The sequence below is a fragment of the Arvicanthis niloticus genome, chromosome 7 (genome assembly GCF_011762505.2).
Source record: "Arvicanthis niloticus isolate mArvNil1 chromosome 7, mArvNil1.pat.X, whole genome shotgun sequence".
NCBI lineage: Eukaryota > Metazoa > Chordata > Mammalia > Rodentia > Muridae > Arvicanthis > Arvicanthis niloticus.
Window position 1 is genome coordinate 56,679,450 of NC_047664.1, and position 18,018 is coordinate 56,697,467.

At 39.6% G+C, this 18,018-nt stretch overlaps 1 protein-coding gene across 2 annotated transcripts in view; it reads left to right on the plus strand.

The window, feature by feature from the left end:
* Tbc1d19 (TBC1 domain family member 19) overlaps window positions 1-18,018 on the plus strand; it is a 94,339-nt gene that overhangs the window by 63,159 nt on the left and 13,162 nt on the right. For both annotated transcript variants that reach the window (XM_034509038.2, XM_034509039.2), the window contains 3 exons: window positions 1,713-1,757; window positions 13,467-13,499; window positions 16,912-17,021. In XM_034509038.2, coding sequence (XP_034364929.1) covers window positions 1,713-1,757; window positions 13,467-13,499; window positions 16,912-17,021 — 188 coding nt within the window. The remainder of the gene's footprint in view (window positions 1-1,712; window positions 1,758-13,466; window positions 13,500-16,911; window positions 17,022-18,018) is intronic.

An 18,018-nucleotide genomic window follows, 5' to 3' on the forward strand; every position in this document is an offset into this window, starting at 1 on the left:
TCAGAAAACAAGGTGGAGGGCCATCTAGGAAGACAGCTGACTTTGATCTCTGACCTCTACACACACACACACACACACACACACACACACACACACACACACACACACGCCTGTGTTCACACAGATATACATATACTACACACACCCTTCCATCTTATCCTGTACACAGAGTGATCATAAAGCTTAATTACCTAATGGGCTAAAATGAACTATAATTTTAAGACTCTCTAACTGCCCACACCATCTTAACCCAGCTTTCTTGCCTTCCTTGATAATCTCACAATGTACTATATTCATTCTAGCCCCTACATAGCCCTAGTGCATGAAAAGCTTCATATTCCATCACCACAAATTATAGGTCCTTAGTAGACTAGCCTATATGTCATGTCTACCAACTACTATCAATTTTCCTCCTGAGTATTAAAACCCTTAAAGCCCATTTAAAAGAAGTCAGCAAACATATTGTATTATTTTGTGGTTTGGTCTGGACTATAAATGACTGGGTGGGGCTTGTACCCTGTATTTGCTCTACTTGTCTTGATACCTGCTGGTATGCTCAATTGTGGATCTGTGTTTTCACTGGTCCCTTCTTTCCCCACACAAAGATCAGCACTGTATGTCTTCACCTTAGCCTAAGATAGCCCCACTTTTTACTCCTGTCTTCACTCTTATACCCCATTTAAAAAACTTAATAATAAGTTTTAATTTAAATCACAGCACAAGAATGAATGTCTTTTTAATAACTCGGGACTCTTAAGAACCCTGTTAAGATGGAAGCCATCGGTCTTGGTTAGGATTTCTGTTGCTGCGAGATACCATGACAAAAGCAGCATGGGGAGGAAAGGGTTTATTTGCCTTATGTTTCCATATCACCACTCATCATTGAAGGAAGCCAGGACAGGAACTCAAACAGGGCAGGAACCTGGAGGCAGGAGCTGATGCGGAGGCCACGGAGGGATGCTGACTACTAGCCTGCTCCACATGGCTTGCAGGACCTGCTTTATTATAGAACCCAGGATCACCAGCCCAGGGCTGTCTCCACCCACAGTGGGCTGGGCCTTCCCCCATTGATCTGTAAGCCTTGTCTACTTACACTCTGGTCTTATGGAGACATTTTTTTCCATTGATAATCCTTTCAGATGACTATAGCTTGTGGTAAGGTGACATGACACTGTGAAGCCCACCACCTGAAGGTATTCTGTGGGAGACGGGAAGAGTGAGAAGCTGTGGAACAGTACAGAGAAGGGACTTTTATAGAACAATTCTGTTTTTAAGTATCTATCCTTTTTCTGTAATTGTGTAAACTATGTTGGGAGTCAGGATATATGACTTATATAGTTGAAGAAATTTAATTTTAACTCTTCAGCACATTTTCTAAAAACATAAGCTAACCGGATATGGCAAGACTTCAGACTTGCTTTAAGGAACAGGATTGTTAAATTTAGAAAAATAATGTTATGCTTATAAATTATTCTCCAGTACTTAAGAAAATTTGAAAACATTGTTTAATCAATTATTTGGTTTAATTTTTAAAAGGCTTTGCTGGTATTAGACAGTTGGCTGACAGATTTTCAACTAATTTCATATTATGAACTGAAATAAAGTTGGACTATGCTTGTTTTATAAATTCTGTTCATTAGCCATTACTTATTTGGACATTCACAGAATGTTGTTTTTTGAAACATAACTGAGTGTATGGTTTTCCCTTACAGGAAAACTAGGATTAGAAGAATATGCTGTTTTCTATCCACCCAATGGTGAGTGATGTTTCTGCTTCCTCTGGAGGGAAATGGAGAAATAACAGCTTTTGTACAGGGGGTATAACTTTCTCATTCTGTCCTGAAAATGGAACACAAATTATCATCTAAAATAACCCTTCCTCCTGGAAAAAGTATATTTAGTGACTTCCTCCATGTTTGTGCAGTTTAATGCCAAACTGTGCACATCTCTCCAGCTCTGCTTAGGACCAGTATATTTGTGAGAAGCTGAGTCAGCATAAATGCTCACATCTAAAGCATGCGGTTTTCCTCGAGGAACGCTAAGCAGCTCAACTAGAACCTTCTCGTTGTGTCATTGGCACAGCACAGGAGTGAGGGGAACAGACTGCCCTGCGTTGTAGTTCATTGTCTTTATAAGTGGCCAGTGTGATATTTATTAAATACAGAGATTGTGAAGAAAATCAGTGACTTTCTGAGAAGTGATCACATATGACCCTGTCTTTACTATTTAGAGATTCAGTGTGCAGGTTGTTTAGTCTGCTTAAAAAGGCAGCATAGAATGAACGTCCTTGTCCTGATGGTATTAACTCACATCCTGTAGAACTGTTGCTTTGAAGGAGTTAAGAGCTTGGGCATTGTAACCCAGTGGCTCTGGGTTCAGATCCAAGCTCTGCCAGTTCATGTCCTGCCCTTGGTAAGTTACATGAGTTCCCTGACCTTGCGTTTCATTAACTTAGCATGTGGCTAATGATCACATGAGCTATGTTATGCGACGCCAGCACAGGGCCTCAGTTTGAGTTCAGGAAATGCAGTCATGATGATTGCGTTTAGCAGCATCCAGTAGTCTGAAAGCTGAGTGTTTTCCTGACTGTTCCAGCTTGTGCCTTTCAGCCCGTGATCTGGCTCCTTATACACTCCTGTTCTGTTGCTCTCTCTTCACACATTTCCCTAAGTTTCCATCTGCTTCCATGGAGCTGTTTGTTAATTACTAAATACCGCTCTAGTTCTAACCTCTTCCGTGACTATCTGAAGCCTAATATGACCCAACTGAGCATATAGACTTTGCTGTGCCCCTCAAGAGAAAAAAATGAAAATAAGCAGACAGTCTGTCTCAGTCGGCTGCCATTTTCATCTACCCAGCCACTCAAGGCCTGAACACTGGAAGTTGTTGTAGAATTGTAGACAGCCCAGGCTTGCCCCATCCCGTCCATGGCTCTGGCGCCTTTTGCTTTCATTTGGGGTCATTTTTTCTCACTCTTACTTCTGCCTTACCCACCATCTGATCTTACTGTAGCCAGTGTAGGTGTAATGACTGTCTACATTGCTGTCTCCTCCTTACCTTTTCTAGTTCTCTGGGTTTGCTTCTGTTGTTTTCAGTTATGCATCCACAGTGAAAACCAGAAAATTTCCATTTTTCTTAAAGTTTGTTAGTCTTGCAGAAAGGCTTAATACCCAGGCTTCTCAGTATGACATACACAGTGGGACCCCTGGAGTCCCTCCCACTCCTGTACAGTCTACTGCTACCAGCTTCATAAATTACCATTTCCCACCTCACTGTTTAAAAGTTAATATCAATATCTAGCTAATTACTCTTACATAGTCACGTACTCTGACACAGGCACTATGTTTCTTCTGACCTCATGCCTGCTGTTGTTCCCAGCTTAGAGCAGACCATTCAGCCTTCTCTTCTCGTTTATTTGTACTTTCCCCCTTGTGGATGAGCTGGACTTAATTTCTTTGCACACCTAGTAGATTTTTTTTCCATTGCTGAAAATTGGCTGTCTTCCCTATTATGTGATAATTCTGGGAATCAGACTGCCTCCCCTCCAGAATTCACTGTTGTTGCTTGTACTTTATAATTGTTTAATGGTTTAACAAGTCATTTGTAAGCTTTAAATCATTAGTAAATTTTAGTAAACTATTTCTATAATTATTCTATTCTTTTGTGCCGACTGAAATCTCTGTTCTCTTAGATTAATGGTAAGCTAGTGATTTGATAAGCATTTCCTTAAATGTTTTTAATTAAAAATTATAACATCCCTTGTTTAAGGTTACCTTTTGATTAGATTCCAAAGTGTTACAAAAATTGACTCTAGCATTTTTTTCAGTTAAGCCATACAGGAGGGACAGTAGTGTTTGGGAGTTCTTTCCCACATTCTTCTCAGTGTTGGCGCTCCTTAGCTTTCTCATTGGTACTTCCAAAAATCATCCTGGCTATTCTGTAGAATGTGAGTGTTCTTAAAATGTAAACTTGAAGAGAACAAAGACTTTAATAGTTTTGGTAACCAGCTAGCATTCGCAATCATATGTAGCATGAAGTCTATGCTCAATAAACATTATGGGGTGAATGTGCAAATAAATGGGAGAGATAGCACAGAAGAGTCCACAGGAACAAGGAGAGAGATGAGATCTCCTCGGCCAACACGAAACATGCACATATATCTGCCTGACACGTAACTGTGATTTTTAATATCATATAGCAATCATTAGTCACTAAGTAACGTTGAGTAGGGAAGTTTTGGGCTCTAGAACAGTGATTGTCAGCAGAGGCAAATAATCCTCAGTAAAACACACACACACACACACACACACACACACCCTTAAGGGCATTGGTCTTATCTGGAGACTTGGGCAAATTCCACTTTGGGAGTGGGATGCTTCTAACATCTTACAGCACACAGAACAACCTCATAACGAAGATAAGGGAAGGCTCTTAAAAAAATAATAATAAAAATATATTACCTTAAATCTCATTGCAAGTGTAAAGTTGATAACTTTTTATCATCTATATTAATTAAATAAATTTAAATTGCCACATAACCTCATATCTATTTAGAACATAAATTTAGGTAGAAGTGAAAAAACTCATTGAAATTTTATTTTAAATATGACCTCTGGATTCATATTTAGATATTGTTTTTATTGTAATGCTTTGAAATTTTTAAGTACTAAAGTATCAAAGTCATCCTGGCTGTTCTGTAGAATGTGAGTGTTCTTAAAATGTAAACTTGAAGAGAACAAAGACTTTAATAGTTTTGATAACCAATATATCCAGCATTCGCAATCAAGTTTAAAAGTTTTAGTTTAGAAAAAGATATGAAAAATCCAATTTACCCATTCCTTGATCTCAATCTTTACTGACACGTTGGTTATATGTAAGATGAGAATACAGAGGAATTTATTATCTCAACAGATGAATTTAATAAACTATACTAAGGAATTCCAAGTGAAAGGGTGTAAGCACTTTATCTGGTGTGAGATGAAGTGAATCAGATGAAAGTTATAAAGATGGGAAGGAAGGGAAGGCACAGCCTGGTCTGTGGGCTTTGTGAGTCATATCTTTCTGCTGTCCTATCCACTTCAAGAATAATTGTTTGTTTGTTTGTTTGTTTGTTTGTTGGCAGACTAAGTCTTTTATTTCTTTTCTCCCCATTAATTTATCCATGTATTCACTTTACACCCCAATCGCTGCCCCCCCCCCTCCTAGTTTCCCCTCATATAGCCTTCCTCCTCTTACTCCTCTCCTCTGAGAAGGAAGAGGTCCCCTGCCCCTGTCCCGGGTACCAACCCACCCTGGCACACCAAGTCCTTGCCAGACTAGGCACATCCTCTCCCACTGAGGCCAGACAAGGCAGCCTATTTAGGGAAACAAGATCCACAAGTGAGAAAAAGAGTCAGGGACAGCCCACACTCCAGTTGTTGGGGAACCCACACGAAGAGCAAGCTTCACATCACTACACATGTGTGAGAAGCCCATGTTCAGCCAGTGCATGCTCCTTGGTCGGTGGCTCAGTCTAGTGGGAGCCTCCTAGGGTCTACATTAGTTGACTTTGTTGGGCTTCCTGTGACCCACGGAGTTCCTCAAACTTTTTCCCCAACTCTTCCACAAGTCTCCCTGAGTTCTGTCTAATGTTTAGCTGTGGGTCTCTGTACCTGTTTTGGTTGGCTGCTGGATAGAGCCCCTCAAATGTCAATCATGCTAGGCTCCTGTCTGCAAGCACAACAGAGTGTCAGGGATTGGCTCTTGCCCATAAAATGGGTCTTAAGTTGGTCTAGTCACTGGTTGACCACTCCCTAGTCTCTGCTCCATCTTTATCCCTACAATTCTTGTATGCGGGACAAATATTGGGTTGAAGGTTCCATGGGTGGGTTGGCACCCTTATCCCTCCACTGGGAGTCCCACCTTACTACAAGAGGTGGCCACTAAAGACTCCATATTCACTACTGCTAGAGTTACCCTCATAGACACCCTGGAGCCTCTCCCATCACATGGGATGTACAGTTAACATTGAGACCTTCCTGATGCATAGGGGCTGGGGGCGGGAGGATCCATAGCATACTGTGGAACTTGGAAGCCAGATCCATCATGCCCCAGCACTTAAAGCACATGCTTAGATAGTAGCCAAGTAAATAAAACTTGACTCTTGAACAGCTTAAGTGTGAGGGACTCTGAAGAAACTAAGAAACAATCCTATCAAAGAAACCCAGTGCATGTCCTGGGGCACTAATCAGGCTCCCTGCATGTTTTCCCCTGGCCAGGATTTTATTGTGTTCTTCATGGAGACTTTTTGGAGTCCTCTTTAATCTTAGTCAGGCTCCTCTTGGATTTATGCTCATACTTGCATATGTTACTTTACATTTGGAGAGCACTAGATAGCTATGAGTTTTGAACGTCTGTGTTATACTAAAGATTATACTGATTATACTAGTACACTTTAAATACTCATTGATATTTGGGGGAACTCAGTAAAAGTTCCTAAATTACAATAAGAATTCAAAGAAGATCAATAACTTAATCAAAGTGACAAAGAATTCAAATTCATGACTATACAACTTCATTGAGTCTTCGTTCTTTACATTGAATCATAAAGAACATCTTATGCTACATTTTAATCACACATTTCTAAGTGAATTTTTACTTTACGTTTTTTATTTACAGGCTCTCATTGTACTTACAAACAGTAAAAGCATTATCTGTCACCTCACAGAGACAGAGGATGCTGAGCTAGACTCTGAAGATAATGCATGATGTGAAATGTGGCCCTTGCTTTATGTAGAGCAATTGATGATTTCAGTTCTTAGGAGAATGGCATGAAAATTTAATTGAGCATGAGTGATATTGATTACACAGCCCTTTGGGCTGCTATGCAGATCACTAGCCCAATCACTGTAATCCTCATTAAACGTGACTTCTCCTGACTAAGCTATGTCTCACTTAGCAGATCATCAGAATTTGTAGTAGTTGAAAATAACAATAGGTTCATTTCAACCCACTGGTTGAAATGAAGGCTTTCAATAGAGGCTTAACAGGGGAAGACAAAAACAGGTTCTTAGAAAATATTTTATTTTCACATATCACAGGGGGTAGGGCATAAGAATGCAGGTGCTGTATCAAGATAAATGTGTGGTTAGGTTAAGAGGGTAAGGATTTTGTTTTTAGGTTATAGCTTCCTTTAGTAGTGTTCTGATCTGATAGGATACATTGTATACAGAGTTATCAGTGAAAGCTACTGAAGTCTGAAAGCCTGCTGATGGCAGATGTGCTGTACCTCAAAGACTCTGGACTCAGGATCAGACAACAGAGGAAGCAGAGATGTATGTCACCTGAGCTACATGTGGGGTGAATTCATGGGCAGCAGAAGCCCATGGACTACAGGCCTTCCTCATAGTCTCAGTGCTATTCTCAGAAGATAATGGGCAATTTCAAAAGTTGGTTAGTGAGCTGAGCATTTGGGGGGATGAGCAGAAATTAGGAGGCTTCTGTAGAACCACAGGTAAGAGCTTGCCAGAGCCCAATTACAGGCCCTGGATGGAGGTAACTAAATGAACGGTTCAAAAATAGCAGAGGCAGAGTCTCCAAGCTTCATGTCTCTTTCTGCAAGCATGTAATGGGCACAATTATACTCTTGTCACACTGCTTATCTTAGTGGGTGGATAAGTAGTATCTATCCTATGCTCAAAGGATTTGTGTTTTACAAAAATAAAAATAAAACTAGGCCAGTGAGATAAGAGAAGGAAAACGGCTTGTGTTAATTGCTGACTTGTCAAGTATTGTTCTGTATGTAGTACATACAGTAGCTTTGCCAGCTCACCTTCCACCTGGCAACACTATAGGGAACAGCTAGGCAACCCATCACCCTCACAGGATCCATCTGTCATAAATCCAAATATTAAAAGTTGTAAGCCAGAGCAGGAATCTGGTAACTTGTGTGTGTGTGTGTGTGTGCGCGCGCGTGCATGCACGCGAGCTTTCTTGCTTGGACACATACCTTTATCACAATGTAGAAAGCCAGGTTTGGTTAGTCTCCTCAGTCATCCCTAGAGTATAATAAACACACCTCTTTCTCATCCTGTTTATGCTTTCACAGAGAACCACCCTTGGACCACTTCTGTATCTTGCAGTATGGATATTCTTCAGGATGGAAAAGAACAACCAAGCTTTGTGAGCTGGCTTTAGGAAATTTGGCCTGGAAATATGGGATGGTCACTGAGAACAGTGGCCTCAGCTTAGGGTCACTGTCCTTACTCTGAGAGAATTGTGGGAGAATAAATAGGTTAAATAACTTACCTCCATGTCTGTAGACAGTGATAGAGCCAGGATTGCATAGTGTTGTCTGGGCTCACAGAGAGTGCCTCATCCAATCAGGGCAGGGCAGCTGGTACAGGAGTGTTTTGGGTGAAGTTCAAGGACTACTGGGAGCTGATTCTAGAGTGTTGCTAAATATGATCAAAATACATTATATAAAGTTCTAAAATAATATGGTATTTAAACTTTGAAGGAATAAGCCAGAGGCAGGGTAGTATATGTATGTGGGGGGATCATTGCCTAAAGCCCTGACCACTCAAAGGCTGAAGAGGATAACATCCTCTTCAGGATTGAGGATTAGAGTCATGTTTGTAGGGTGGGGAAAAGGAATGAAGTTGGTGATAGAGCCAGCTGACCAGAAAGAGACAACATACTACGTCAGGCACCAGAACCAAGGGAGACCTAGAAAGAGACAACATACTACGTCAGGTACCAGAACCAAGGGAGACCTAGAAAGAGACAACATACTACGTCAGGTACCAGAACCAAGGGAGACCTAGAAAGAGACAACATACTACATCAGATACCAGAACCAAAGGAGACCTAGAAAGAGACAACATACTACATCAGGCACCAGAACCAAGGGAGACCTAGAAAGAGACAACATACTACGTCAGGTACCAGAACCAAGGGAGACCTAGAAAGAGACAACATACTACGTCAGGTACCAGAACCAAGGGAGACCTAGAAAGAGACAACATACTACGTCAGGTACCAGAACCAAGGGAGACCTAGAAAGAGACAACATACTACGTCAGGTACCAGAACCAAGGGAGACCTAGAAAGAGACAACATACTACGTCAGGTACCAGAACCAAGGGAGACCTAGAAAGAGACAACATACTACGTCAGGTACCAGAACCAAGGGAGACCTAGAAAGAGACAACATACTACGTCAGATACCAGAACCAAAGGAGACCTAGAAAGAGACAACATACTACGTCAGGTACCAGAACCAAAGGAGACCTAGAAAGAGACAACATACTACGTCAGGTACCAGAACCAAGGGAGACCTAGAAAGAGACAACATACTACGTCAGGTACCAGAACCAAAGGAGACCTAGAAAGAGACAACATACTACATCAGGCACCAGAACCAAGGGAGACCTAGAAAGAGACAACATACTACATCAGGTACCAGAACCAAGGGAGACCTAGAAAGCAGTAATGGTTGAAAGGATCTTGTCCTGCATGTCAGGGATGTGCTGAGCAATCATAGACACAGCATCCAGGAGAAGGCAGGATGCTGGGATTTCAGTTTTATTTCAAGATAAACAATGAGAACTTTGATAGGGAGTGTGGAGGTAAATATGATAGAGTCTTGGCATTAGCTGAGATTAGGAGTGGCCAGAAGAACCACAGAAAAAAACAAAACACATAGGCAGAAGTTTAGGGAAACAGCCTACTCCACCCAGCTCATCGTTGCCCTGGTAAGGTCAAGGTTGAGAAGGAACCTTCAGTTATCTAAGCAAATTACCCACAACAGGCAGCGAGATATGGCTAGATATGATACCCCTAGATATGGCTATCAGAGGTTAGGGCCATATAGGCAGAAAATATACTGCATCTTGTAAGGGTATCTGGGAAAGTAAAGAGGAGAAACATAGAAAGCTGATTTTTTTTTCCTAAAAAATTTGAGCCTGGCTTCAAAGGAAGGAGTTTTACGTCTATTTAATGAAAATATAAAATCTGGCGAAAACAGACTTTTAATGATGTGTGAGGAGGGCATGTATAAAGGGGTGTGTGTGTATGTGTGTATTCTATTGTGTGTAAAATCTTTGGTTGAAAGATTTCTATAGAAACTAAAGATACGAAACTTAGCAGCTAACTGTGCTTCTATGCTCCATAAGTAGAAGTAAAGAGCAAATCCTACGGCCATCCGTGTACACTAGCCATGTACAGAACGTTTCTCCTCACCACCATCAGTTGACTGCCAGAACATCCAGCCTCTGTGGTTTCTTCTCCCTTTGCCTGGCCTGACTATGCCCCTCATCCCTCTGTAGCCTGCTATTTTTCTTGATAGCATTTATCACTGTCTGAATGTAGAAACTCATTTTATGATTTTTTCCATAACAAACGGCCAGTTTCAGTCCTTAGAATAACATCCAGCACATCCTAGATGTTGAGGAGATAGTTGTGGAGTGATAAACATGAAGGGGAGGAAGGATAATTGATGGACAGAATTCCAAGGCAGGGACTGGCAGGCTTGTTGTACAGCCAGCCAGTGGGTAAGTAGTCTACGTTTTCCTGACCACTGTCTCTGCTCCCTATTACCATTGGTTTTTGTAAATACTCCTTTAAAAGCACAACAGCCATTCCTAGCTCACGGTGAAATTAGCTTGCTGACAGCTGGAGAACTCAAGGAAACAGGATTTAGCGATCTGAGAGGGGAACGGAAATGTCTTCTTGCTGAGGATGCAAGTGAGAAAAAGTCAAGTATAAACAACAGCCAGGCCAGTGACCTTAGCCTCCTAGTTCAGGGGAGGGAGAGTCTGCTAGGCGTTAAAAGGGAGAACATTTTCAAAGCATAAATGAAGAACGATAACAAGAACCTTAATAAGCACCAGAAACAGCTGAATTAGGACCGTATATTATAAATCTGTCCAGTGCTATCAGGTGAGACACAGGAGAAAGAATTCCTGAGACTTAGAGCACGTGACAGCTAAGAGCCATGCTGTCTAACTTCTGGGTGGAATGGCACACTAGATCAAAATAATAACTGGGTTCCCATGATGGTATTTTTATTGAATTATTTTTAACAAGGAAATATTGACATTATTTTGTGAATGCCTATATCAACTATATACGTTTATTATAAACCCATGCATTTTAATTCTCTACTAATGGCTAGGCTACAGTTATTATCTCATTTAATCATGTAAAGTAGGTTTTATTATGTTCTCTGATTTGTGGATAAGGGAAGTGAAGCTTGCAGAAGTTAAGAAACTTACTGAAAGACACAAAAAGCTTCTAAGTGACAAAACTAGATTGGCCAAGCAAGTGTGCTGTCTCCAGTTATGGCCTTCACTGACTGCAATAGGATACTGGGTCATGCACTGAAACCTAGGGACAGTTATTGTCCTCACCCTTTCTCGGTCACCATTTTTATGTTCCCTGGATGAGAACATAGATAGGATATATCAGGGAGAATAGCAAACACATTAGATAGCAATCCAAGCCCAGAATTATCTCTAACTGGAATGGTTCACAAAGAAGAAATGTAGCAGATAAGATACAGACCCTACTCGGGTCCAAAAACAACTGTCTCAGTGCACTCACTGTCTTAGCTGTGGCTATGTAGGGAGGAAAATACTTCGAGGTTTTAGTCATCAGCTTTCCGATGAGAATAAAATGAGGAGCTGTGCCAGACCCTCCCCTCACCCCCCCGAGGAACAAATCAAGAACCTCATAGAAGCTCAGAGGGTTCCCACTTGTGACAGGGTTGGGGCTAAAGTAGCTATTTCTGCACATTTCCAGGAGGGTTGTATATGACCTTCATGGTCAAAATTGGGACTATGAAGTAGCCATCACAGGGAGCTGGTTTGACCCAGCACGACACAAGCTTTGGAAAGAACCCACGTCCTCTATTGCTGGCTGCTTTAGACTGAGACCCAACTGGGATTTCTTAGAACTTAGTCACAGTGGCCTGCTAGCACTGTTTTCCTCCTTACTGGTTAAAAGAATCCAGCTTTTCTATACATTAAAATAAGTAAACAAACAAATCAATAAAACTTTGAATTTTTTTCAAGTGTGCATTGATAAACTAATTTAGTATACTGCAAGATATTCAGTAGTGTTAATTACAAGTATTCTGTTTGGAACCAAGGCTATATAAATTCCAACTTTTCATGGGATATAACAAAATGTTTAGTATGCTAAAGTTACACTTTAAGTCTTTATTTGCAACTGATGTGGACTTTGTGTAAAATTTTTGCCAAAGATTACACCATATAAATGTATACTACAGTTTTGTCAATATGTCTCCTAAGTCACTCCAAGAATATAATTATTAGTAAAACTGATGAAATAGTTGTGGTATTTTATATAAAGTGATATTTACAAAAAATGCCTTGAAAATCTCACTGATCCATGGCAGACTGGACTCTCGTAAGTGGGTTGTTGTTGTTTAAAGGGAACGTTATGAAGTAACTTTAAGGACATTGCAGTAATTCTCAGATTTACTTCCATGGCCAGCCTTTATAGCTTGATCCTCTTCTGTAGAAGCATGTATATTAGTCTAGATTGCTCTACCATCTCAGTAGAAAATTAATTTGAATCATCAGGAGAAGATTTCTCTTCAATCTAGTCTTTTCAAAGGAAAGAATTGAGCTGAGAGACACAGACAGTGTAGCAGAAGTTTATTTACAAGGCAAAGCAAAATGATAGTACAACCCAGAGAGATGTGAGCAGACTGATCCAAATCTGTGTATCTGTGTGTTGGCGGTGGGGCTGGGTGGAGAGCAGGGCAAGAGAACTGGACAGACGCTTGGGTGTTGCCCTGTTGATTTTTTTAATGTATTGTAAATGTTTATGAGGTGTGTGGTGTACTTATGCATGGGAATAAGGGTATCTTTTTGCTCTTTACAAATCATGGTGAACCCCACCACCTTTATAGGGCATTTCTTTTCTTCCCATGATTCTATTAAAAGCCCAGAAAGGAAAAGGTCCAGATCATAATGCAGATGCTATTATAATTAAGCCTTAAACCTGGGCTTTTAAGGATGATAATAACTTGACTCCTTGTTAGTACATGAGTCACAGTTGGGAAGGGAGAATGACTTAGTTTCTGACACAGTGGGAACAAGCAAGCTACAGTTGAGGATGTTCATGCACAAGGCTGCATTCTGACTAGAACTGGACACGCAGGGGCAGAATGTCAGCTCTCTCCTTTCTAACTCCCACCTAAGGCAAGGCACAACGGTAGTTTCCCACAGGCACCTCATGGCGAACTCCTTGCTTACTCAGTCTTAGATACAAGTTTGAAAATTTCTAGTTAACTTTTCTCAGAGTGTTAAAACAACTGTTGGTTGTTACCATCACTGTCTTTCTGACATTTCAGACAAAGTGGAAGCATAAAGTAGACACCTGTCCATTTGCAGTTTTAATTCTTTAACTCCTGCATGACACAGTGGTGCGTGACTGATACTCTGTTTACATTTCAGGTGTCATCCCTTTCCATGGATTTTCCATGTATGGTAAGTTGGGCTTAATATAGTCATCATTTGTGTTATGTCTGGGAAATGTCAACAGAGCAGTAATGCTCATATCTCATCATTTATACCATCTTAAAGCATTATATACATTTAAACATTAAATTTAGGATTTTATATGTCTAAGAAAATTAAAAATAAAGATCACAACTTTTCAGATAATGATTTCTCAGCAGACGAGAATTAAAGTACACTGTGACGGTTGCTGTGAGCGTTGCCAGCTAATCTAATGGAATAAGAACATATCAATATTTAGCTTTACTATAGTAATAAAAACAGCATGGAACTGGCACAAAACCAGGCACGTTGATTAATGGAATCAAACAGAAGCCAAAGACGTAAGTTCACATACTTGTGGATGCCTGTGGTGTTTCGTTTTGTTTTTTCGAAAAAGCAAAAAACACTGGAGAAAATACAGCATCTTCAACAATTGAAGTTCATCAGACTCCATGCATGTAGAAGAAAGAAAATAGATCTGTACTTACCACCCTGCACAAAATCCAACTCCAAATGGATCAAGGACCTCAGCATAAGGCTTCAGCGTACCCTGAATCTAATAGAAGAGAAAGGAGAGAATAGACTTGATCTTACTGGCACAGAAAGGACATTCTGACCAGGATACCTCATGAAGCTGAGAAGCTTCTATATGGGAAAGGACTCCATCATTTAGGCAAAGAAGCAGCCTACAAAATGGGAAAAGATCTTTAGTAATTATACATCAGAGAGAGAGATGGTATCTAAAATATATAAAGAACTAAAAAAATCTGAACATCAATAATGCAAATAACCCAATTAAAATGGGGTACAAAACTAACTAGCTAAGATCCAGCTGTACCACTCCTAAGTTTATCTACCCAATATCAGTGGACTCTATCCTACCTCAGAGAAATACACTACTCATCCATGTCCATTGCTGCTATATTCATGGTAGCCAGAAATTGAAAACAGGTTATATGTCCATTGACTGATAAATAGATAATGAAAATGTAGTACATTTATACAAAAGAAAAATACAGTTGTGAAAATAACAGGTAAATGGGCATAGCATTCATTTTATCCTCCATGAAATAACCTAGACACAAAAACACAAATATTATAATTTTTTTCTTAATGTGGAAATTGGATTTTAAGCCTTCAATATGTGCACTACAATACAAATAACCTCAGAGCTTAGGTACCAAGTAAGGGACTAGGGTGGAGGAGAGACTCCCAAGGAATGGGAACTAGAATACAGTGTTATGGAGTATCAAAGGGAGACTAGAATAGGAGGATTAAATAGAAAGGGGCATGGGAAAGAAGTGTAAAGGAGGGAATATGGGGAGGGCCATTTGAAAACTATATGAATACTACTATTATAGAAGATTTATGAAATTTACATATATAAATATATATTTAATATATTTATATGTGATAAATTATATATGCATATTTAATGTTTAAGTTAATGTATTAAATTTGATACATATTTGATATATGATATATAAAATATGTTTGATATATTATGTATATATGAAAATAATCTAAATGGAGCCACCAAATAGTAGGGAAGACAATGCTCCAACTAGACATCTTGTGCCCCCAAGTAAACCCTTCAGTGCAGGAATAGGTTACATCTTGTTGCAGCATTGGCCAAAGGAACTCCATGGAAACCCTCAAACATTATAGGCTATGTTCAAGACTGTTGGATGCTCTCTACAATCTGATAGTGACTGTTTTTTGTCTTTTCATTGATTCTTTGTGAGTTTCACATCATGCACCCCAGTCTCACTCTTCTGCCTCTACCCTTAGTGTATTCTATGGTATATCCCTCTACAACCATTAACTGAATATAAATCTTCAGGGAGGGTTCGTACCTGATGAGATCCTCCCCATGGTATGATCAGATGTTGCTCTTGTGCATATCTGTAGGTGTTCATAGTCACTGTACATTGAAGAATGCAATGGCCGTGTGATGTCAGGAACTCAGTGGTCCACGTCTTTATTTTTCCACGGCTGCCTGCTTCCTCCAGCTCTTACATTCTTTCAACCCATTCCTCTACCATGTTTCCAGAAACTTGGAGGTGGTGACATAGGTACCTCATTTATGGCTGAGCATTCAGCTGTCACTTATTTCCATCCTTCTGAGAGTGGTGAGCATGTACAGTTACCACTGTCCACTGTTACCATAAAGGAGCCAGAAGATAACTGGTGGTGGTAAATATGATCAAGGTGCAATGTATATGGATACAAAAATGTCACAAAAACCCATTAGGAATAATATGTATTAATAAGTAGCAAAATATTTGCTGTAAGAGCTCATATCTTAGGAGGGGATGCCTGCATTCTGATAGATAATGCTTGATTGTTAGTAAATACCATACTTAACAATATTAAAAGTTTTGTCTTTAAGAAACTGATAAAGATGCTTCCTTGATACTGCTTATAAGGTATAGTCCTTTGAAAGTCATAGCCAATGACTATGAAATAAAAGTAAGATAATGAAATAAAGTAAGATAAACAAGGAAATAAACAAATACTAGAAAACAAAATAAAACTTATTGTTATCAGATATTGTGTTTATGTGCATAGAAAATCTAAAAGAATAATCAGATAGTCTGTGAGGACTGATAAATGAATTTAGTAAGGTTGATGAATACACAATCACTACAAAAATAAATTTTCTTCCTATGCTCCAACAACAAAGGTGCAGAAAAATTACATATTTGGCAGAAGCTCTGATTTATTGAAAAGTGTAGCATGTCACCTTTAGCTGTGGGGTGGGGTCTTCATTTCTGAAAATCTTCGAAAGTACATGAACAGAAAGCTGGTGTACTAGGTGAAAACATGGTCTACATTGTACTCTTGCATAGCTACTTTAGCTCTCTTGTGCCTCAGTTTCTCCATTTGCCAATCTCAGACAATAATATTATTCTAATGAATAGGTTGAAATGATGATTATTTAAAAAGAATGAGGAACTTCCACTTGAGAGGCTGAGGAGCAGAGGGGCTCAGGGTTAGGGCGAGCATGACTATGCCACCCTGCCTCAGAAAAGAGTAAGGTTGCCTGGTTGTTGTTTCCTTGTTACCTCACTCTTTAAAAGATAAGATATTTGAGGTAGTTCTTATGGCTCTTTGAGCTTTGTGTGCATACATATTCATATACATATACTATCACTTCATTCTCAGTTAACTGAGAGGCTGGAGTTCTGTTTGTAACTTTTGCATCTATAATATTTGGCAGTTGTTTGAACTTACATGTGTGCATATATTCTCCCTTTCAACATTAAAACACGATGAAGCATGACAATAGAGCTTTGCGGTGGATATGAATGCTGTATTTCTTATCTCACCCTTTGCCTTTCATGAGCTTATTCGGAATGTTTAGCCCTGCAGTATAACCAATTATGTTCTCTTGCAGTTGCACCACTGTGTTTTCTGTATCATGAACCTTACAAATTGTATCAGATCTTTCGTGAGATGTACGTCCGCTTTTTCTTCAGACTGCACTCCATCTCCTCTCATCCTTCTGTAAGTTCATCAGTTGGGTTCACTCAGACTCTAAACTGTTCCTTTCCCTAAAGAAAAAGTCTCCTACTTAAATTATAAAGCAAGAATTTTTAATTTGTGGTGTCAAATAATGTGTTTCTAGAATCAATGGAAGAGAAGAAAGTGATGTTTAAATATTTTGTGGAGAAGAGGGGAAAACATCTCTTATTAACTAGATTTTAGCTTTCTGTTTTGTGCGGGGGCTGCCTGGATTCTCATCCTTAACAAAGATACCTACCTTCTTTGTTGATATCTCCATCTGAGGAGGGAGGTTGCTGAGGTCATCTGTGCTGCTGTAGCGAAGTTTACAGAGCAAGCAAAGACTGGGTGGGTGCTCTGTACATGACTACTTTCTTGTTTTTATTGTTGCTAAAACTATCATTATCACTTTCTTTTTAAATGGTATTTTACTACGTATTTTCATTATATTTATTCAACGCTTACATTGACAACAGTTTAGTCTTTTATTATATTTTTTATTTCTTTATCCTTTTTGTTTGTTTGTTTGTTTTCTTTTTCCCATGAACCCTGGCAAAGACAGCATTTGCTTTTCTGTCAGCTTTCCCCTTTGGTGTTCTTGGCCTTTTTGTGGGTAGCCTGCCTAGCTGTCTGTAAGAACCTGTCCACTGGAAGGAAGGGTGGGCCTGCCAAAGTGCTCAGTGAAGCTCGTGTTCTTCCTACTAAATTGAACATTGGTGTTTATTCTTCCATTTACAACCGTATGTTCCTGCTCCACTTTCTTTGACTTCAGTTTTCCCTCTGCATTGCTAGTGAAAGTTGTCAACTAAGAAAATTCTAGAACATCACAGATAAGCTATTCAATCATTTTGAGACTCTCTCTAAGAGAATTGGATTTAGTTATTGTTTTCCATTCCTACTTAATCTAGAATAAACAGAAAGATAGTATTAATAATTTTCTTTTCTAATATCACTGTCAGGATCACATTCTCATAACCTCATACACATCCCCCCCCACATT